Below are 20,311 nucleotides of genomic sequence, written 5' to 3'. Positions count from 1 at the left end.
CATAAGGTTTATGGAACCTTTATCTGTAGAATGGGAATAATGATACTTCCCCTGCTCTAAAAATGGTTTTAAATCTTCAGAGGAAGAACTGGGATATTCTTCTGTGTGTGAAAATACTGCCATTAAAATTAAAAATGTTTATTCCATCCTTTATAAAATCTACTTTTGTAATCCCAAGCAGTTTTCTGAAACAGCTGAAATGGTTGGAAAGTGAACATTTCTGCTCAGTAGCTTTAGTGTAGATTGAGTTTTGCTTTCCACTTGTTTTTTAAGGTGACATCCCAATTCCTTGCAGCATTTCCTTTTGTAAAATCTGGACATTTGAGCTCCTGCATATGTGAAATTTCAAATCCAGGGTGTAGAACAGTTCCAGGAGAACTGTTTGGGTTTGGTCATTCCCCCTGAGAGCAGAGATTTGGAAGCGTGTTGGATACTTATATCAGGCTGTGTTCTTCCTTCCAAGAATGTGATTTTTTAAACATAGATTGAAACCTTGCTGAGACAAGCTCCAGCCATAAAGACAGTGACATTTGGGTTCATGTTTTGGAAAACATGAAGATAAGCTGGTTTCTGACAGTCAGACCAAGGAGAGGGGATATTGTGGCTGTTTGACTTTTCAAGTCCAGTAAATTTCCCAAATGAGGTGATCAACTCTATCATGATTTATCCTGTGGAAAAAGAACTTTTTATAGAAAGATCCCTCCAGTTATTTTCTCCAATGCTATCTTGAATATCTAAAGTGGCATTTTATTTATTTAACCTGGCCTGAAAGACCAAAGCATTACATTTCCTAAAATAAAATCCTATTGCATCCTGGCAGCCCCAGTGTGACTGATTCTTTTTGGTTACCATTGGCACCCCCTTTATTTATTTGGTGTTTTCTTTTCCTTTCCTGGTGTCTCCCACCAGGACAATTTCCCATGGTCACAGACAGAGCCTACTACAGGATTTATCTCTGACAGATCTGCTAACCAGCCTTCTTTTTTTCCCACTACAGCAAGAAAGGCTTCAGCTGGACAGGCTGAAGAACCAGCTGTCAGATGCCATCCAGAGATACGGAGCTGTGCAGAAAGTGAGTGTCCCTCCTGCTTCCACTGTCCCATCTGGGAATCTGGGAATGTGTTAAGTGTAATTCCCTGGAGCCTGGAGCATCTCCACAGGGCTGCTAATGAATGGTTTCCTCCCTCTTTTCTTTCTTTATCAGTCAAGAAATCATAATGTCCTAGAATTAAGGATGGAAAAAAAACTTTTAAGATCATCAAATCCATCCATCAACCCAGCAGCACCTGAACCATATCCTTAAGGACCATATCCACACTTGCAGGGATGATGTCCCCACCACTTCCCTGGGCAGCCTGTTCCCGTGCTTGACAAGCTTTTCTCTGCAGAAATGTTCCCAAATATCCAATCTAAACCTCCCCTGGGGCATCTTGAGGCCATTTCCTTTTGTCCTGTCTCTTGTTCCCTGGGAATGGACATTGATCCTCACCTGGTTACACCTTCCTGTCAGGGAGTTGTAGAGACTGAGGTCTCCCTTGAGCCTCCTTTTCTCCAGGCTGAGACCCCCCAGCTCCCTCAGCTGCTCCTCATCAGATCTGTGCCCCAGCCCCTTCCCCAGCTCCGTTCTCTCCTCTGGACACACTCCAGCTCCTCAGTGCCCTTCTCGTTGTGAGTGGCCCAAAACTGACCCAAGAATTTGAGGTGTGGCCTCCCCAGTGCTGAGTGCAGGGGGAAGTATTTCCCCTGGCTTTGCCATGACATCATTTTGATGTGCCTCCACTCTCAGGGGAGAGGGGATTGCACAGCTCCCCTTTTCTGCTTGCAGAGAATGTGCAGGCAGCAGAGATAATTCAAAGATTACCCTACCTTCTGGCTCTGCTTTGCTGTTTGGCTGTGCCAGAAAGTTTCCAGGAACATCTTGTGGTTGGGATCTGTTGGAATGTTATGGAACATTCTTCCAACAGGGATCTGTCACCAAGATCAAGCTGTTTAATAAAACAAACAAAGCCTGAACTCCAGTTCCTTCCTTTGCTTCTTGCTCACCCTCTTTACCCTGGGGAGGCTCTGCTGATGAGCAGATTTGCTTTGTTTTTTAAACACTGTAGTAATGACTTAAATTTAGCATCTCCAAACTGCCTCCCTCCCTGGCAGTGCAAGTTAGGAGATATATCTGGATTAATGAAAATACAACCTGGACAAACTCTGGTGGCTTTGGTATATCACTTTAATGAGTCTGACGCATGCCTGCAACAATGGGAAGGATATATTGTAATTATAGAGGTGTAATGAAATTTGGCTGGCAACATGCACTTAATAATGTGTCTCTATTAGAAACACTCTGGACTGATTGATTGCCCAGCACTTGCTGCCTGTGCCTTAAAAATTAAATAAATAAATAGAGGTACATAAAATAGTAGTTCAACAGCGTGTCTGTTGTGTAATAGAATTGCATCATCTCTAGTGCTGTCTCATATTTTTAATTATTTACCTGTCCTATTCAAGAAACTGAGTGTGGGGTCTTTAAATAAAATTATTGGATGTGTTAAATGAGAAGTTGGCATTATTTGGGTAAAGAGCTCATCCCCCATACACACACACACACACACATTTTTTTCATGCTTTTTCCCCCCTAATGTGCAATAATACAGTCCATCTGAACTATATAGGATTGGGTTTCTTTTATTTTAAAAACTGTCATCAATTCAGAAGTGCCAGAATTAACCACTGCAGTTTGTGAACGCCTGGCTGCGTCAGGAAAACAATCTGAGTGATAAATTGCTACTTATCCACGTCCTGGCTGTCATTCCCTAAATGCCTGTTTCAGTTTTGATAACCTTGTCATTCTGAAAGCTTTGAAGACTTTTGATGCCTGCAAGACTGAAGTTTTCAATGCTTTTATACTCCCTTGTTTTTTCTAAAGAGTAAGAGCTTTCTCTGTGTCTTTTTCTTTAGAAAGTAATAGAAAATAGCTTCATATGACTCCTTCCCTAAATATTTGGACTCTTCTCAGCCATTTTCCCTCTGATTTTTTTTTTTTCTTTTCCTTTTAACAGAAAATAGCAGAGAAATCCAAATCTTTGCTTCCTACTGGGCAGAGAAGCACCAAACAGGTAAGTGCACGAGTGTCTCTGTGTTTGGAAGTAAGTACAGTGCTAAAAAAAAGCTGTTTTCTGACCCCACTACTGATGCTGAAGAGCTTGGAGCTCCTCCACTGCCTACACTGAAGCCAGTGAGGTGATTTTCCAATAGAGATGTGTGATGTCTTTGGAGGTGGAAGATAACAGGACTCAGGAAAAAAGACTTATGTAATACCTGTTTAATTATTCTCTGCTTTTCTGTCCTCATGGAGCTGTTTTTCCATTCTGGAGGGGAGTTTAGTCTGCTATGAGATATATAAAAAAGCAGTCCTACACTCACTTTTCCTGGAAGCTGGGCTCATAGGTGTGGTGAAATCACATTCCAAGGACAGTTTCATAGAAGAAATTAAGAAGAATTTTTATCAAACCTGTCCCCAGTTTTAATAAGATTTAGTTATTCTGCTTTCTTTGGCTGCACTGCACTGTGGTTAACCACTATATACATATGCAAATTGAGCCTTTTTCTTCTATTTTAGCCCATATTAGGAATTTTTTCAATGAATAAATACTATATAGTATAAGAGTATATATATTTATTCTGATTTATGTATACATATTCATATATACTCTGATTCCTCCATATATGATGCACATATTCATTTTCATATGTACATGTATGAATATACATAAAAATATAATTAGGCAATGTCTGCCAGTGAACATTTGCAAAGTATTAAGACTATAAAGACATCTTTGTGTGAGTGTATATATATATTATACAGGAAAATGTGTAGTCTTTCATAAATAGTAATGCAAAGTACTATAGATTTAATATCTGGATGTGTGTGTTTAAGAAATCTCCACAGATTTCCAAGAGAGTTTTGATGCCAGGAGATCCTTTGGCTGCAATAAGGGTCCAGCAGAGATTAGGTTGTCCTCTCAAATCCTACATACCAAGAAACTTGTAGGCATTTGCAGCTGACACTGTGCCACCAAAACCCAGAACTCTGTGTCTAATTTCAGTGATTATTTCTGATATTTTTGATACTTTTTATAATTTAAGGGGCAGTCAGCAGTTTTTCTGCTTTCCTAATGACTTTTCTCTCCCTACCTTGTGCCACCTTGTTTTCTACAACTTCCTTAATGTAATATAAGAAATAGTTGTACTTTGTAACTTTGAATTGATGATTCTGCGTAAAAAAGAGTGGAATGGTGCCACTGAAAACCCCATCATTAGTGCAGATCAATGGACCAAAGTTTTAATATTATCTAAGTTTCAAGCAAGACAGTTTTTCCCTAGACCTTGTTGCTTAGTTGGTGTAGGTGTCAGTGAAATGAAATTAAGGTACCAAAGGGCTGACAAATTCCTTTATCCGGTGAGGGTTCTCACTGCTACCTTTGGAGAGACTGCACAGATGTTACTTTTCAGCTCTGTGTTTATAAAAATTAACAATCTGGTTTTGTCCACCAGCTGGTGATCTGTGTTGAGCAGGGGCATAAATAGCACATCTTTTAACTGTGGTCAAATCCCACATGCATTAAATATTAATTGGGTCATTTTGTGCAAATTAACTGTGATTTGTTTTCACGCCACCTGTATTGCATCACTTCTTGGGCTTTTAACCAATTGTGTTTGACTGCTGTTGGTGAAGTGGGTTGCAGGGAAGGGAACAGCTTTGTTCTTGCCTGGACTACCATGTCTGGCACTACCATGGCCATGGCTGCTCCACAGGATGTGGGACACTGCTGGCCATTAACCAGTGCAAACAGAATGAAAAATGCTAATTACTGCGGATTGGTGGCATTGGGAGCAAGCCTGGATGAAATCAGCTTTTGAAAACAACTTTCTTTGGAAGTAAACAGAGTTTTAATATGGGAAAAAATGTAGGATGCCAGACAAAAATTACTCAAATCTTTAAGTGAGTAATTAGTAAGGAGGCTGGAGGAAGAATGGGACAGAGACAACCCCCTTTGCCTTAAACCAGGTAGGAATCCAACCACTGGGAGATTGTAGCAGGATCAGTTTGGTGTGGGTCAGGCAGAATCAGCAGAAATTGGGTTAAACTGGATCAGCTCAGGTTGTTCCTCCTTGTAGCTGTTGCTTGCAGGTGAAGTGGTTTTGGTGGATTATGAAAAAGGAGATTGTGGCATGTCCTGGCTGAGAGGGTTCTGACTCAGAAATAGGCTTGATCACACCCAAGAGCAAATCTTTTTCATGCAGTGACATTTACTTGGGTTGGGGACACACAAGCCTTCATGCAAAAAAGGATGAAAATTAATTCACATCTGCTTCAGCTTCCCTGTACATTTGCAGCTTCACACATCTTCTCTTCTTCCTCCCTCAAGTACAGAAAGGAGAAAAATTAAAGGTATAAAACCTGCTGAAGGCAATGTGGTGCTGTGGTTAGTTTTAACTCATTATTATTATTTTTCCAGCAGCAGATTGGCCAGGACATACAAATTTATGGTTCCCACAGGAACTGTAACCTGACCACTGTGTGAATATATTAAGGCATTAAAGTTAACACCCTATAGAGTAATGCAAAATACTACATATGTTCAGATCTGATTTATGGGCCTTGTGAAGCTGCACAGTGACTTGGTGCAGATCCAGCCTTGATTCAAACACTGCTTTCCTGCAGGGCTTTGTTCTCTTTTATTTATACTTTAATTTATTACAGAAAATGGTAAGAGGTCTGAAGAATACTCGTTTTTCTGGATGCCTGTCCCTATACTTCTCTCCCACTGGTGAGTGGGAAAGGTGAGATGTTGGGTAGCACAAGCCCTAATAATTTCCCTTTAGGGAGTAATTGATTCCCTAGACCCATGTAACAGGTAAAAAATTGCCATGGCAAGCCTTGGGAAAATTAGTTTCCTGCCTGTTGTGGTTTGTTGTAAGTACTCTTTAATTGAGTTTATTTGTTTATAAAGGCAAAATAAAGGCATTGATCCAAAACTCCTTGAAGCCTGAAGTTATATAAATTCTTAATCAAATATATGTTTGTAGGAATGTGTTTGTGTATAGACAAATCAATGGAGTTCTATAGGTGCATATATTGAAAGACACAACTTTTTACTACACTAAATGATGCTTGTTGAACGTGCCTTGTGGCAACAATTAATAAAAAAAGGAAAAAAGCCCCTTCCCTTGAATCTGCGAAATTAATTTTAAGTCTTCGCCTACTGGTGACAAAATGAGACCTCAAAAGGCTCATTAAGGGGAATTTTGAAAGGTAGTTCCAGTTTATGGGAATTGCTGGTGTAGCCTACAGCAGATGTGGTCACCTCTGCTCCTGATTATTTTTGGGGCAGGTGGGTTTCAAATCCCACTTCTCCCCCTGAACAGATGCACCAAGGTGCAAGCTCCTCCTCCCAGGCAGAGTCCAGTGTAGGAGTGGGAGTATTTCAGGTGTCCCCTGGAGCCTGGGACAATGTGGTCAGTGGCAGGAGAGGCTGGACAGCTGACCAGATGTGTCCTCTAGGGTGAAGTCCATCCCACACTGCAATTGGGTATAAATGATAATGTTCTAATAGCACAGAATCGATTATCCGTAGTGCTAAAATAATTAATGGTAGACTGTGGAAAAGCCACAACAGAGCAAATAATATTTCTGAGCACAGGAGATAAAAAGAATTCCTATTTTTAATTATTTTTTTTTAAATAATTATTGTGCATCCAACATCATCTGCTTCTGATAGAAAGGATCTGGTTTTGTGTCTGTGGTTGAATGAGAACAAGTGATGGGGCTCAGAGCAGCCTGGGGTAGTGGAAGGTGTCCCTGCCCATGGCAGGGGGTTGGACAAGATGATCTTTAAGGTCCCTTCCAACCCAAACCATTCTGTGATTCTCTGCAATTCTCTCTTCTCCATTAATGGGGAGAAAAGTGGGTTTTTCTCACCCACAGACTTTGTAGGTGGTTCCCCCAAGGGAGAGGAACGAGAGGAAGCACAGCTCCGTGTTAGCTGGGGAATGAGTTTTTATCTAAAACCACATCAATAATCTGAACAGACTTTTTTTTTTTTTTTTTTTTTTTTTTTTTGAGGAAACTTTCCTAGCAATATTTAGAAATTCAAATTACAGTAATTGTCATGGTGTAATGGCATCTCTCTTCATTTCCTGCTGCTCACGGAGAGAGGAAAGGATAATTATTGCTCTGGAACATGGCAGTTGCCAAAAAGATGCCTTTGTTTCTTATTCTATGGGCCTATTTGACCCATCTCTCAAAGGTCAGTAAATTATATTTTTTAGGAGCACAAAGATGGGTAATAAATGTCTATTTGCATATACAAGTTTTGGGGTTTTTTTTTATCCTGACTGCATCAGTTTATTCTTTCTTTAAATGGACTTCCTTCCCACAGGAAGCATAATTTCTCCCTTTCTTCCTGTGTTTATGAAGTTGTTCTTTTTATGTGATTAGAGTAAAATTCTCATTTTGGGGGCAGCAAGATCCAGTCCTTGGCTTTATGGAAGAATAACTTTTTTTGGCAGTAATGTCTGCATAAACTGCATATATCTATGTGAGTGTGTAACGACTTTGGTTATTTGGGCTTCTATTTTTACCAGGCCCTTGTCATGGTAGGTGTTGTATAAGCACAGCTACGAGACTGTGCCACCCTGAGCTTCTCACAGGCTAAGCCAACACCAACAGCTCATTTTTAACAATAATTAATGGTGAGTTTTTCATGCAGTAGATACTCCTGATGCATCCTTGTGTTTGAAACCAGCTTCCACATTTGTGAGAGGACGTAATGTGTATTTCCCTGAAATGAAATATTTAATTTCTCACAATCAAAATGCAGATTTTGCCCCAACAAATGGAGCTTTTTATTTACACATTTGTCTTATTGACTCTACCATCTTATCTCAGAACTCAACCCAGTTCCTAATGTTCCAGTCTGGCTGCTGTATCTCAGGAAATCAAACTTTAGCTTTGGTGATAATTTATCTTGCATGTGTGGTAGTAATTGCTGTGTCTTCTCAAGGTCATTTCAGATGCAGCTACTTCTGTAAAAAGTGTTATTTCAATAATGTCAACTTTGTTTTAAATGACTGTGCATCCTTTAAAAGCCATATTGTAATCAACCCACTCCCCTGTTCCTAGGGTTGTCAATATGGAGCATTTAAATCATACAGTTATTTTTTTCTTGACTTTACTCAAGTGTAGGCTTTTGTTTGGTTTTAAAGGGTTTGGTTTTTTTAAGGCAGTCATTAAAGCAATTTTCTTAAGAAAATTTAAATATTTTCTTTTCTTTTTCTGCCTCTTTGGGGGTAGAGAAATAGATTTTCATAAAGGGATTTAATAAGTGGATGGAAATAGATTCACACATAATCTTTTAATTTGTTCCCTGTATTTTCAAGGGAGGTGGAATCTATTCTGAATGTCCCAAAGTATTCTTGCTCTGCTTCCAGTGTGTCTGGGAAGGGAAGGTCTTTTCTTCTCAGCATGCCCACAGTCTTGAAAAAAAATCCCAGCGGGCTTTATAGGCACAGAACTTCCCTAGGTAACCATTAAACTCCTCTTTTGTCAGGGAGGCAGCATTTTTCAGCTGTAAAACTTAAAATGAAGAATCCTTCACCAGAGCCCTTGGGAAAACACCCGGATCCCGGATGCTGCTGGTGTCAGGCTTTATGGGACACCAGGAATGCTCTGGGCTTCAGTAAAAACATGTAAGAACCACTCCAAATGCTACTGAAGCTTTAATTGAAGAATTTGTCGAAAGCTGGAGGTAGGAGCTTCCAGTAGCATTCCAATCTCCTTATCTTACAAGAGAAGAAAAGTAAGAAAAGACCAAACCTTAAAAAAAGGAATGTCTATCATCAGGTTTGGGGGGAGCTTGCCATTTCCTAAATTGCCCAAGCAACTTGAACATTGTGGATTTTCCTTGTCAAGCCTCTACAAAGTGACTTTCAAGGGATCACTTTGCCTGTGTCTGCTGATAGAACCAGAAACTGCATCTGCCTCTATCAGCACCCAGAGAAATAACTGCATTTTCACTAGCTGGGGTTTGGTTAGTTAAAGGGTTTTTTTTCAGTTTGTTTGTTTCCTTGTATGTTTTTCTTATTTTTTATTTTTAATTTTCCCTTTTGTTTGAGGGAGAAAAGACAAGGTTTCTGTGTAGGCAGAGGATGAAGGCGAGGGAAGGGGTTCTTTTGTACAAAGCCTCCTCCAGAGCAGCTCCACTGGCTCCTCTACCCCAGCTCTGAGTCACTGCTGGAGCCACAAACCAAAGGCTTGTTTTGCCTGGACTGTGCCAGCCTCGCCCCCAGCCCTGCAACCGCTTGCTTTTATGCTCCCAAACCCTGGGAGACACTTTGCTGTCACCCCACGCTGGCACAAACCCTGCTGGGAGGGCTCTGCTGGGGGAACGGTGACACCGGGGTCGCGTGGAGGCGTTTGGGGCCACACGATGAAACACGGCCATGAGCCAGCCTTGCTGAAGGGAGAGAGCACTTTGACAGGGAAAAATCCATATTGTGCCCAGAGGCTGGGACACATCACTCAGCTGGTGCCCACGGTATTGTTCTTCCACAGCCAGAAACAGCTCTGCAATATATTCTTTCCCCACTGCTCTTGTGGTGGCTGCCTGGGTGGTTGCTGTGCTTGTGTGTCATGGAATCACAGAATGGTTGGGACTGGAGGAAACATTAAAAATCATCTGTTTAAAACCCCCTGCCATGGGCAGGGACACCTTCCACTATCCCAGGTTGCTCCAAGCCCCATCCACGCTGGTCTGGAACGTTTCCAGGGATGGGGCAGCCACAGCTTCTCTGGGCAACCTGTGCCAGTGCCTCACCACCCTCCCAGGGAGGAATTTCTTCCAAATATCCAATGTAAATCTACCCTCCTTCAGCTTAAAGACGTTCCTCCATGTCTTATCACTCCATACCCTTGCAAAAATATCCCTCTCCAGCCTTTCTACCCCCTTAAGTACTGTCAGCCCCTAAATTTAAAGAATGCTGCAAATGCACATCTCCTGCCACATCAGGTTCATTCAAAAAAAAAGCATTTCTCACCTATTATATGAGATCCTGACGTAGTCTCAATGAATTCTGAATCCTCTTTCCTCCTAAGCATTGATTTTTACCCAGTGAGTGTGGGCAGTTCATGGTTGCATTCAGCACTGCTGGCACAGATTTGTATATCTATAAATATATATGTGTACTGATATATACCTACATCAAAATAAATAAATACAAAAAAAATAAATTAAATATAAAATTATATTATATTATAAAATTAAATATAACTATAAATACAGCAGCAGCTGGATGGACACTCACCTTGCTCAGAGAGCTTTGTCCTTGCATGCAGCTTTTCTGGGCACTGAGGGTCACCTCTGGCAGCTCTGTCAGATCTGTGTGACAGCAGCTGAAGAGGAGAGCAAACACAGGCCAAGATCCCAGAAGCTGATGAAACGTAGGCTGGGTCTGCAGGATGTGTGTGGCCACAATGGCAGTACTATAATTACTAAAAAATGAATTAAAAGCTTGAATTTTGTTCACTTTATGAGCTTGACGCCCCTGTATATGACTTTTTTTTTTTCTTTTTCAGAAGCATAATTATATAATGAGTGTTTCTGCCCAGTGGAAGTGGCTTCTGCTGGGGTGAGGGGGCTGCTCATACAACCCCATCCACCTGCCTTCCTTCAACCCCACCTTCCCTAAGGTGCACTGCAAGAGTCTAAATTGACTTTTGCCCTGGCAAAGATCACATGCAGCAACTGGAGTAACAAATGTGAAATCTTACTGAGTGTGTCACCTTGCTCCAAAGTGAATGCAGTGTTATTTAATACATTTAACACCCTCCCCCCATGGAGATGAATTATTGAAAGGAAGGAAATTGTGTTCTTCTAAACCCACTTGGATGGCTGCATTTATCACATGATTAAATGGGGAGAGCAATGGTATTTTCCCACTAAAAAATGTCTTTGGAAATATATTAACCCCTGCTGCACCAGGGTGAATACAAAAATGATATTTATTGACCTTTCTAGGGCACATCTTATTTGTTTTCAAGGTCTAAATAAACAAAGTTATATCCACCATAAAACCTGGTAATATTAAACCCCTTTCACCCCTGTGTAGAAAGCAGTGGTGTTACCTCCCCTATACTTCATCTCACCTATGAAATCGTAGACCCATGGAATGATTTGAGTTGGAAGGGACCTTAAAAAGCATCTTGTTCCAACCTCTTACCATGAACAGGGACATCTCCCACTAGACCAGGTTGTTCAGACTCTTTGAATTGGTCACAGTTATTTCTGGTTTATGAAAGCACAAGGAAACACAGAATCACACTTACAATTCTGATTCTTTATTCTGTTCCTTAGCTAAAAACTGTAACCCAAATTTGTGTTGTTTTTGCCAAGCTAAACTTCCACTGATGTATGTACTGGTTTGTTACAGAGTTTCATCCTCACTTTTAATGATAATCCAGGATGCTAAAATTCCTTTGGAGTTAAGTCATAAAGCTGGACATATTTCAGTGAGGTAATTTATATATAGTGTCATTATAAAACACAACAGGTTCTGTAGGATAAGGCATGTGGTGCAGATAACATTTCAAGTAGTTATTTCTGAGCTGATAGCAACAGCCTGTGTGATAAATAAAATAAATGTGTTCACCTAAACACAGATGGAGGTTCTCCACTGCAATCTCACAAACTTGTTGATTTGAGAAGGTGCCTCTGAAGCAAACAAGTCCCTTAAGTTTAAGAGACTTTTTCACCCAATTGTCCCAAATGTGAAACAAAGTGATGGTTCAGAGCCATGAGCAAACCCTGATGAAAATTCCCTGGATATGCTTTTGTAGATAAGAATGGCAATGTTGGACTTGATGGTCCTCAGGGCTCCTCTCTAATTTGAGTTATTCTGTGGTTTCTATGAATGAAAAAACTGAGCCATGAGTGCTGCTCATCGTTGCCACTGTTGGCAGCAAATCCAAGTTGTGTGGTTGGTACCTACTGAGCGTCACCCTTGTCCCAGCTCATCTCTGTAAGCTCTTAATTAATCCTGGGGGAAGTGATGCAGCCATGCCACCACAGATCTTCTCCTCCTGTTGGTGCTCAAATGGGCAGTTGGTCACTTCAGAGGTGACAGGACTGCAGCTCACTGTGTCCCCTGCAGTAAAACACAGTAAAGCTTTGCAGTGTCCCCTTCATTAATCTGCTTTAATTAAAGCTGTGCTGCCACGTGGGATGAGCATTCCATCACTCCAGTGGATTAATTTGGTTTGGTGCAAGAGGACTTTTTCCCTGCTCCCTAAACCAGTTAAGGTCTCAATCTCACCTCTTGTCTCACTGTTTTCTCCAGATGCTGGAAGGGAGCTGGGAATGGTAGAGCAAGGAAGGTTCTTCCTCATGGGAAATTGAAGTTGATCTTCTGCTCCTTTTTGTTTGCAACTTCCCAAAGCCAAACTCACAGACAAGAGGTTCCCGAGGTCTTCCTTGGCACAGAGACTGCCATGGAGAAACCTTCAGTGGCTGTATGGAGAAACTGGACGAAACCAGAAATGTTTCTTTCCATGAACCCAGTTTTCCATGGGGCAAAGACAGAGATCCTGTTTGCAATCCATGCAAAGCCTGGATTTTTTGTGATCTGTGGTTTGCACACCTCGCTTAGATGAAATGAAAAGCTTCAGTGTTTTATTTTCTACCTTCACTGAGCCTGTAAAATCCTCAATGTAATAAAAATATTGAGGTGGTTCCTAGAACCTTAACTCAATATTACACTTGACACAATTGAATCTCTTGATCTGCAACGTTTCTTGCTTTAAGAAGGATTTTCCCTTCCCCTTCTCCTTTCTGTTTTGGGTTGCATTCACATGAAGAGCTCAGCAGTGATGTGCTGAGAAACACAGATGATTGCCCAAAAAAAAACCCAAAAACCACCCAGCAAACAAAAATTTAAAAAATCAAAGCATCTTCTTGCAATCACAGCTGATTTCTGGTGAGTGAGGAAGGTGTTTTCTCCTTTCCTGTGCCCAGCAGTTTGTAACTGGTTAGATGATTTAAGGAAAGAGAATGGGAATGTGGCTTTTATGTGCAGCAGGACATAGTGACCTCTTCTGGAAGCTGAGCACTTGGAAACTTGATGGCCCTGCGCTGGGAGCTCCTAAGATGATCCCTATATTTAAACATGATTAAAAACACCACTGAAGAGTCAGGCATAAGAAAAAAAAAAAACAAAATAACACCTTTTCCAGCAGCTGCTGGGAGTGGGGTGAGGGAAGCTGAGGATGCTGCACGCTTTGGAGTGCCATCTGCTGGCACAGGACTGGTCGGATGCAGGAGCTGGGTTTTACACTGCTCAGATGAAAACGGTGTCAGGGAAGCCCTGATGAATCACTGAGATGAGAATAAACTCTGTAAAGACTTGGGGTGAAACAGGATGTTTTGTGTGCGCCTGTTAAAGACAGAATCCCTTGCTCAGTTGTGGAAATCTGCTCCATGTCCCCTCTCTGTACTAGGGAGAACAAACATATTAAATTGAATTTAAATAAGTATAATATTAATGATTTTATGTATAAATATATGACTTCTGAGGTTCCTAAGGAAGAGGAATTTGAGCTTTAGGTCACATCTGCAGGGAGTTTGGCAGTTTTTAGTCTCAGCTTGTCTGGTTCTCATGTTTAGTAAAATCCACAGGGCTCCGCAGGTCCTCTCCCAACCCAGTTCATGTAATTTTGGAACTCAAAGGTGAGCACAGGTCTTGCTCATCAGCACATCTGCCTTAGGCACAGTAGGATCTGGAAGGCCATCTGATAAATGGCAGAGGGTGACACACTTCTGGTGTAGCAAGGGGTAGTGTTAATTTGCTGTTTTGGAGTTTAAAAGGTTCAAAATTATTTAAATTAACAAGAAACCTCAGCTCATGGGTGTGAGAGCAGGTAAAGGTGATAGCAAATGGTGGTGATCTATTGGACAGCTGCCTGCCTGGTCAGAGCTGCCAGGCAGTCCCAGCCTGGAAAAAGTGGGGTATGAGAGAGAAATTTGCACAAAAGTAAAGGGGAGAAAGGTTTTTTTCTTTATACAGAACCATATTTTTTGTTTAAATATTTTGACATCTGCCTTTTTTTTTTTTAAACATGTTTTTATATGTTTTGACCCCAAAGGGACTCATTTTACAGAGATGCATTCTTCACATGTGGGATGTCATTTGTTTTCTTGTCCTACACCAATCCTGTTTGTTTTGAGGTGCATTTCATTTTGAGCTTGATGACATCCAATGTTATAAAATGTTTTTCTTCTCCTTACACTGCTTGTTGCTTCCAAGCCTGCGGGCACTGACCCATTGTAGACTTGAGTTCATACAAAATCCCTTTAATCATCCTTTTGCCTTCTTGACTCTCCCCTTGTGCCCTCTTCAGTCTCAGAGCTCACCAGTGCTGCTTTTTCCTCTCCTAAGCTGTGAGGAGCTGGAAAACATTGCAAATTATTAACTGACCACCAAAACAAAGGTTTTTTAAAGCGTGGTATGGAGGTGTGAGGGCTGTTTTTGGAACTGCTTTATTTGGAATTGCTTCTTTGTTTACAAACTAGTGATTGTATATAAGACTCAAAATAGGAGGTGAGTTGGGAAACCTTCCAATGCTGAATTTTAGTAGGTGCCCCTGCAGATCACAAACATTTTGCAAACTGAGGTGTTTCTGTCTACAGGGGGAAGAACCTGTCCCCATTTGTGGCATGTTGCCCCTGGCTGGATACCAGTGGCCATCAAAGCTGCTCTGTCACCCCCTCAGCTGATCAGGGGAGACAAAATGTAGTGAAAGGCTCGTGGGTCAAGATAGAGACAAGGAGAAATCACTCACCAGTTACTGTCACAGGCAAAACAGGCTAGATGTGGAGAAATTAGTTTGATTTCTTACCAATTAAATCAGAGTAGAATAATGAGAAATAAAACTGAATCTTAAAACATCTTTCCTGTACCCCTCCCATCTTCCCAGGAAAACTCACTCATGAATTCTCTACCTCCTCCCCACCAGCATCATGGGGAGAAAGGGATGGGAAATAAGACCATCACAAGTTCATCACAAGTTGTCTCTGCTGCTCTTTCCTCCTCACCCTCCTCCAGAGAGGGGTCCTTCCACGGGGTCTCAAGTCACACCAGTAAAACTGCTCCAGCACAAGCTCATCTCTCCACAATTACATGGGTCCTGCCAGGGTTCTCTGCTTTCCTCTGTCCTGGGGTTTTTGTTCTGTTTCTTTTATTCTGGTTTTTTTTTTTGTGTTTTTTTTTTGTTTTGTTTTGTTTTTTTTTTGTTTTGTTTTGTTTTTGTTTTTTGTGTGTGTGGTTTTTTTTGTTTTGTTTTGTTTTGTTTGTTTGTTTGTTTGTTTGTTTTCCCCATGATTCTCAAAAGGAAATGGAAATTGGTGGGTCTGGATGCGTTCATAAGGAGGAATAGTCTGAGTAGCTGCCAAGTGCAAGGACTTCTTACATGCAAAGAGTCTGCAGAATTGATGTGTTTCCTGGGTTTGTTTGTCCACTGTTTATCATGGAATATTGGGTATGGCACTGGGAGTAGACCTGGCAAGTGAAGTCAGACACTTTTGAGTGGCCCTTCAGTGAGTTTGAAAGCTCCTGTCTCTGAGCAGAGGAATTGGGCCATGGTCTCTTCATGGTGGGGGGATTTGGGGAACATCCTTGTTTCTTTCAGTCGGGTTGTGTTGTCATTTTCCTTGCTTATAGAGCAGGAAAGGTGGAAGGGAGAATGAAAGTATTTTGGTGAGATTCATCACATGCGATTTCCTCTTCAAGAAAGTCGTGTAGTCATTGCAGAGCTGACAGGAAGTCATTTTGCAAAAGGAGTGATGTGACGCCTTCCTCTGTTCATTTCCCTGAGTTTCTACTGAAAAGCCAAGGAATTGGTGGGATATTTCATATTTATCCACATCATTACATTTAACACCTCAGAGCTTTCCTTTTGATATCCTCTGTTAATTCCCAGCATCACAGCAGGAAACAAATCAATCTCCTCATTCTCTGCTGCAAATATTTGGTGACGAGGTTACTGATAAGCTCTAAATTAGTTTTCATAGTTTCAGATTGCAAAGTTGTAGATGTTATAGCCTTACATACCATGGCAACTGGTTCCTCTTGGCAGGTTGCTCCACTGCCTATGATAAAGATGACTTTGGCTTCATTTCAGGACCAGTGATGTGAGAAGACTGCTTATCTGCAAAATCTTTTCCATCAAGAAAATTCCTTGTGCTATGATTCACTCATACCATATGTGGAGGAATTAAATGCTGGGTGAGACGCATGAAGGAAACCCCACAGGAGGAGAAATGATTTGACAGCTGATCCATAGAGCTCTTTCAGCCACCTCTAAAGAAAATGCTGTGATGCCAGTATGAGTTTCATTACACATCTGGGCTTGACTCATCCACTAGAGTGAAAGAAGAAAGAAACTTACAGTGAAGAAGAAATAATTAAAGTTCATTATTGAGTGTATATGAGATAGCATTATTAAAGTATCTCCCTCACATTTATTTATAACCCTTCTTCCTGACAGAGCCTGACATGTTTCGCAAACACCACTGAATGATTATATATTCTTTGCCCAAAATCTGAGGATGTTGCTCTGCATTCTATTCATCACTTGCTCAGTCAAAATTTATATTCCTGCACAATCTGTACATTTTCTGAGATCTCTTTGTGTGGGTACATTACTCATGAGACCTACCAGGCATATTTAAAATAAGTTAGGGTTGAAGGGCTCAAATTTCTTTCAGAGAAAGCCAAGTTCTTCTGAGGAGTGTTGGACTGGGCACTGTCACTGCATGACAGGGTGAGACTGGAGGAGAAGAATATCTCCATCCTCACAATCCACACGTTTTGGTTGGCAGGATGGAATTGCCAATGATGATACTTATCCAGGACAACTGAGCTATCATAGCTCCTCTTGGAAAAATACCTGTGACTTCAGCAATGCTCAGAACCTTTTGTAAAACTCAGCCAAGTGTAGTTTTGTTTTTTTTTTTTGACCATGGCAGTGACTGTTCTTCTGTACTCAGCACTGGTGAGGCCACACCTCAAGTGCTGTGATCCAGTTCTGGGTCCCTCAGGTCAAGAGGGGTTGAGCATGTCCAGGGAAGGTCAACAGAGCTGGGGAAGGGTTTAAAGAGTCAGTCCTTGAGGAGAGGCTGAGGGAACTGGGGGTGTTTAGCCTGGAGAAAAGGATGCCCAGGAGGGACCTTTTTGCTCCCTACAATTCCCTGGCAGGAGGTTGTAGCCAGGTGGGGGTTGCTCTCTTTTCCCAGGGAGCAAGGGACAGGATGAGAGGAAATGGCCTCAAGCTGCGCCAAGGGAGGCTCAGGTTGGACATCAGGAAGAATTTCTTCATGGAAAGGGTGGTTAAGCATGGAAAGGGGCTGCACAGGGTGGAGTCACCATCCCTGAGGGTGTTCCAGGAGTGACTGAACACGGCACTTGGTGCTCTGGTCTGGTTGACAAGCTGGTGATCGTACCAGAGTTGGACTCCATGATCTTGGAGGTCTTTTCCAACCTCAGTGATTCTGTGATTCTCACAAAACTAAAGCCTAATCAGCATCCTTGGGAGGCTTGGCCAGGACACACCTCAAGGGCTTCTGTCTCCTCTGTGTTTCCCACCGGTCTCACCCCCTTCCGTTTGCCAAATGAGACCTGAAAATAGATCAGAGGAGTATGGATTAGCTGTGTGGCTGTGGTGTATTAGCACAGCTGTGTTTGAGCTGAGCAGCAGCAGGGGTAAAAGCACAGGCAGTGGATGCAAATAAAAGGACTCCAGCAGAAAGGTAATGTAAGCTCATCAGGGACTTTAAAATGCTGAGACAGATCGATGCTCCTTTGCTGATGGAAAGTGTCACCTCCCTCAGCAGGTAGTGTCAGTGGTTCAGGGAGAGCTTCCCATGGAGAAAGCTGGTGTTCAGCCTCATGATTACGATAAAATATGCAGGGATATTGTGGACTCAGTCACCTTCCTCAATTTGGTGTGGAAAATATATGTCCAACACTACCTGTGCCAACAGTTTCTTCACTCAGTCTGATCTCAGATAAATACAGAGTTTAGTATTTATCTGAAAAAGCAGTTTTTTCCAAGTCTGCTTTTTTTTTTTTTTTACCCATTTTTGTCTTTATTATTAGAAGCACCCTGTGACAAAAAAGATTATTTTCCAGAATGTAGGCAGAATGGTGGTTTATCTTCAGAAATTAGGACAAATATTTCTTCAAGAGAAGAGAGATAATTCTGTCTAAAAATGAGATTTCCTGCTCCCCAATAGTTGGTCTGTGTATGGTAATGAAGAAGAAACAACAGGAATGTGTAAATTTTTATAATGGCTAATCTGTTTTTGGAAAGATTTTCTGCCTTTCTTCTCTCACCCTTCCTGCTGAAATATATCAGCACTAGTGAGGGTTTCAGTCCCTGTGAGACTCCTATCTCAGCTCCTGTCATACCTGACTGGGAGATCTGTGCATTTTGGAGATAACCTGGATCTACCTTTGACTTCCTTTCAATTCACTTCCAAGATTTCTTTACTCTTTGTCCCCTTTCCAAGCACCTTTTGTGTTCTTCTTTCACTCTTGCACAGTCCCTGCTCTCATTTTTTTGGTTGTCTCTCTTCCTTTGTCACCTTCTCTTAATTCCCCCCATGTTTTGTCCATGTCATTCCCCTCTGTAAAATTCTTGACAAAACATTTGAGAGCAAACAGCACTAAAGCCATTTCCTTGTGACGTGTTCCCCTTTTATAGAATATGATATGATCACTTAAATTTCTGCCCATAACCATAGGATTAATATTTAAATTGTGCTTACTGACATAATGATACCCATTGTGAGGCTAACAATATAAATATGCTGGAGGAACAGCTAGGAAAGCAAGATAAGAGAGTCTCAGTGCCCAGGGGACATACACAAGGTGGAGAGTAATAGGGGAACATTATGTATTTTGCTCATCAACAATTTTTCAATGAAAGAGGATTTAAAAACTGCTGCAGTTTTCAGTATATTAAGAGTGTGAGGTGAATTGGGATTAGCTTTTGTAGTGACTCCATGTTGTAACAAACTACTTGTGACTCCAGCTTAGTTTGTGAAGTTCCTCACCTCCCTGGAGCCTGTGGAAGTCCGAAGTGTCCTCAGCAAATATTGCTCTCTTCTTCTTTGAAAGTTTGAAGAGAAACAGGGTTGATCCAGGATTGGGAGTTTGAATGGTTAAAAAAAGGTCTGTTTCTGCCTGATTCCTGCACTGCCCTTTAGAGCTCTCCTTGGAGAGAGGAGTAGTGATCTTCATAACTCAAAAGTACAGTGTCATGCTGGAAAGTAACCATCTGAAATGAAACAAATGTGTTCGGTACAGGTGTCGCTGGATAATTAAATATCAAAAGCCAAATAAAGATAGAAATAACTTTTGAGAAGACATCATGGGAAAATAAAGGATCAAAAAAGACAGTATTGATGGGCAGGAAAATTTTTCTATAACCTTCACTAGGATCAAAATTCTACCCTCACTGTGAAATCCCAGGAATTGTAAATCTTTTCTTTATGATATTCTATCTCTTGGTCAGAGTCCTTCCTTATAACGTGAAAGCTCAGCCTGAAGTTTGGGAGGGAGGAGGGTGGGATCTGTGAGGAAGCCAACTTCTACACAGTGGCTTCAGCATTGCAGTACATCCTTCTTGGTCCATATTGGGACTCCCTTGATTGATTTAAATTGACCTTCAGGCTTCTTCTTGCTCCTGAGCACTAAATCCTGGAGAAGCAGAGTCCTCCTGTCTGACCCGAGCACATTTCATGGATAATCTCTGTGTCTGTTCTTTAAACTCTGTAGCATCTTCAACAGCCACAGCACTGAGCGTCTGCTTCCTACTCTCTCCCCACCACTGGTTTGTTTCTAATGAAATATTTATTAAGTGAATGATATTTGCAGTCAGAGAAGGAGATAATTCATGCAAGCAATCAGCTCTGGGTTAACTGGAGAATGAAAATGTCTTGGACCGTAGCAAAAACTCATAATCAAAGGGCTCCCCAGCTATCCATCAAACAATCAATTACTGTATCCATTAGTCCCCTTTCACCACACATTAGAACAATTTACTAGACATGCTAATGTCCGGGTCATTGCTCCTTAAGGATGAGCAAACAGCAGGGGCATCTATCAAAGTTTTGATGCAGTGTGATCTCATACAGTGCAAATATAAAGCTTAGATCACTTCATATTCTCGTGGTGTTAAGTCTATTAAAGACCTGGTCTGTGA

General features: G+C 41.4%; 1 protein-coding gene across 16 annotated transcripts in view; it reads left to right on the top strand.

Moving 5' to 3' along the window:
- Positions 1-20,311, top strand: part of TSNARE1 (t-SNARE domain containing 1) — a 452,764-nt gene that overhangs the window by 207,635 nt on the left and 224,818 nt on the right. For all 16 annotated transcript variants that reach the window (XR_008436580.1, XM_053974698.1, XM_053974688.1 and 13 more), the window contains 2 exons: positions 998-1,072; positions 3,054-3,110. Coding sequence is in view for 15 of the 16 variants with exons in the window: in XM_053974698.1 (XP_053830673.1) it covers positions 998-1,072; positions 3,054-3,110 (132 nt within the window). In the remaining variant the exon portion in view is untranslated. The remainder of the gene's footprint in view (positions 1-997; positions 1,073-3,053; positions 3,111-20,311) is intronic.

Source organism: Vidua macroura, chromosome 1, assembly GCF_024509145.1.
Source record: "Vidua macroura isolate BioBank_ID:100142 chromosome 1, ASM2450914v1, whole genome shotgun sequence".
Lineage (NCBI taxonomy): Eukaryota > Metazoa > Chordata > Aves > Passeriformes > Viduidae > Vidua > Vidua macroura.
The sequence above is the reverse complement of the archived record's forward strand: the minus strand, read 5'-3'. Positions and strand labels throughout refer to the sequence as shown.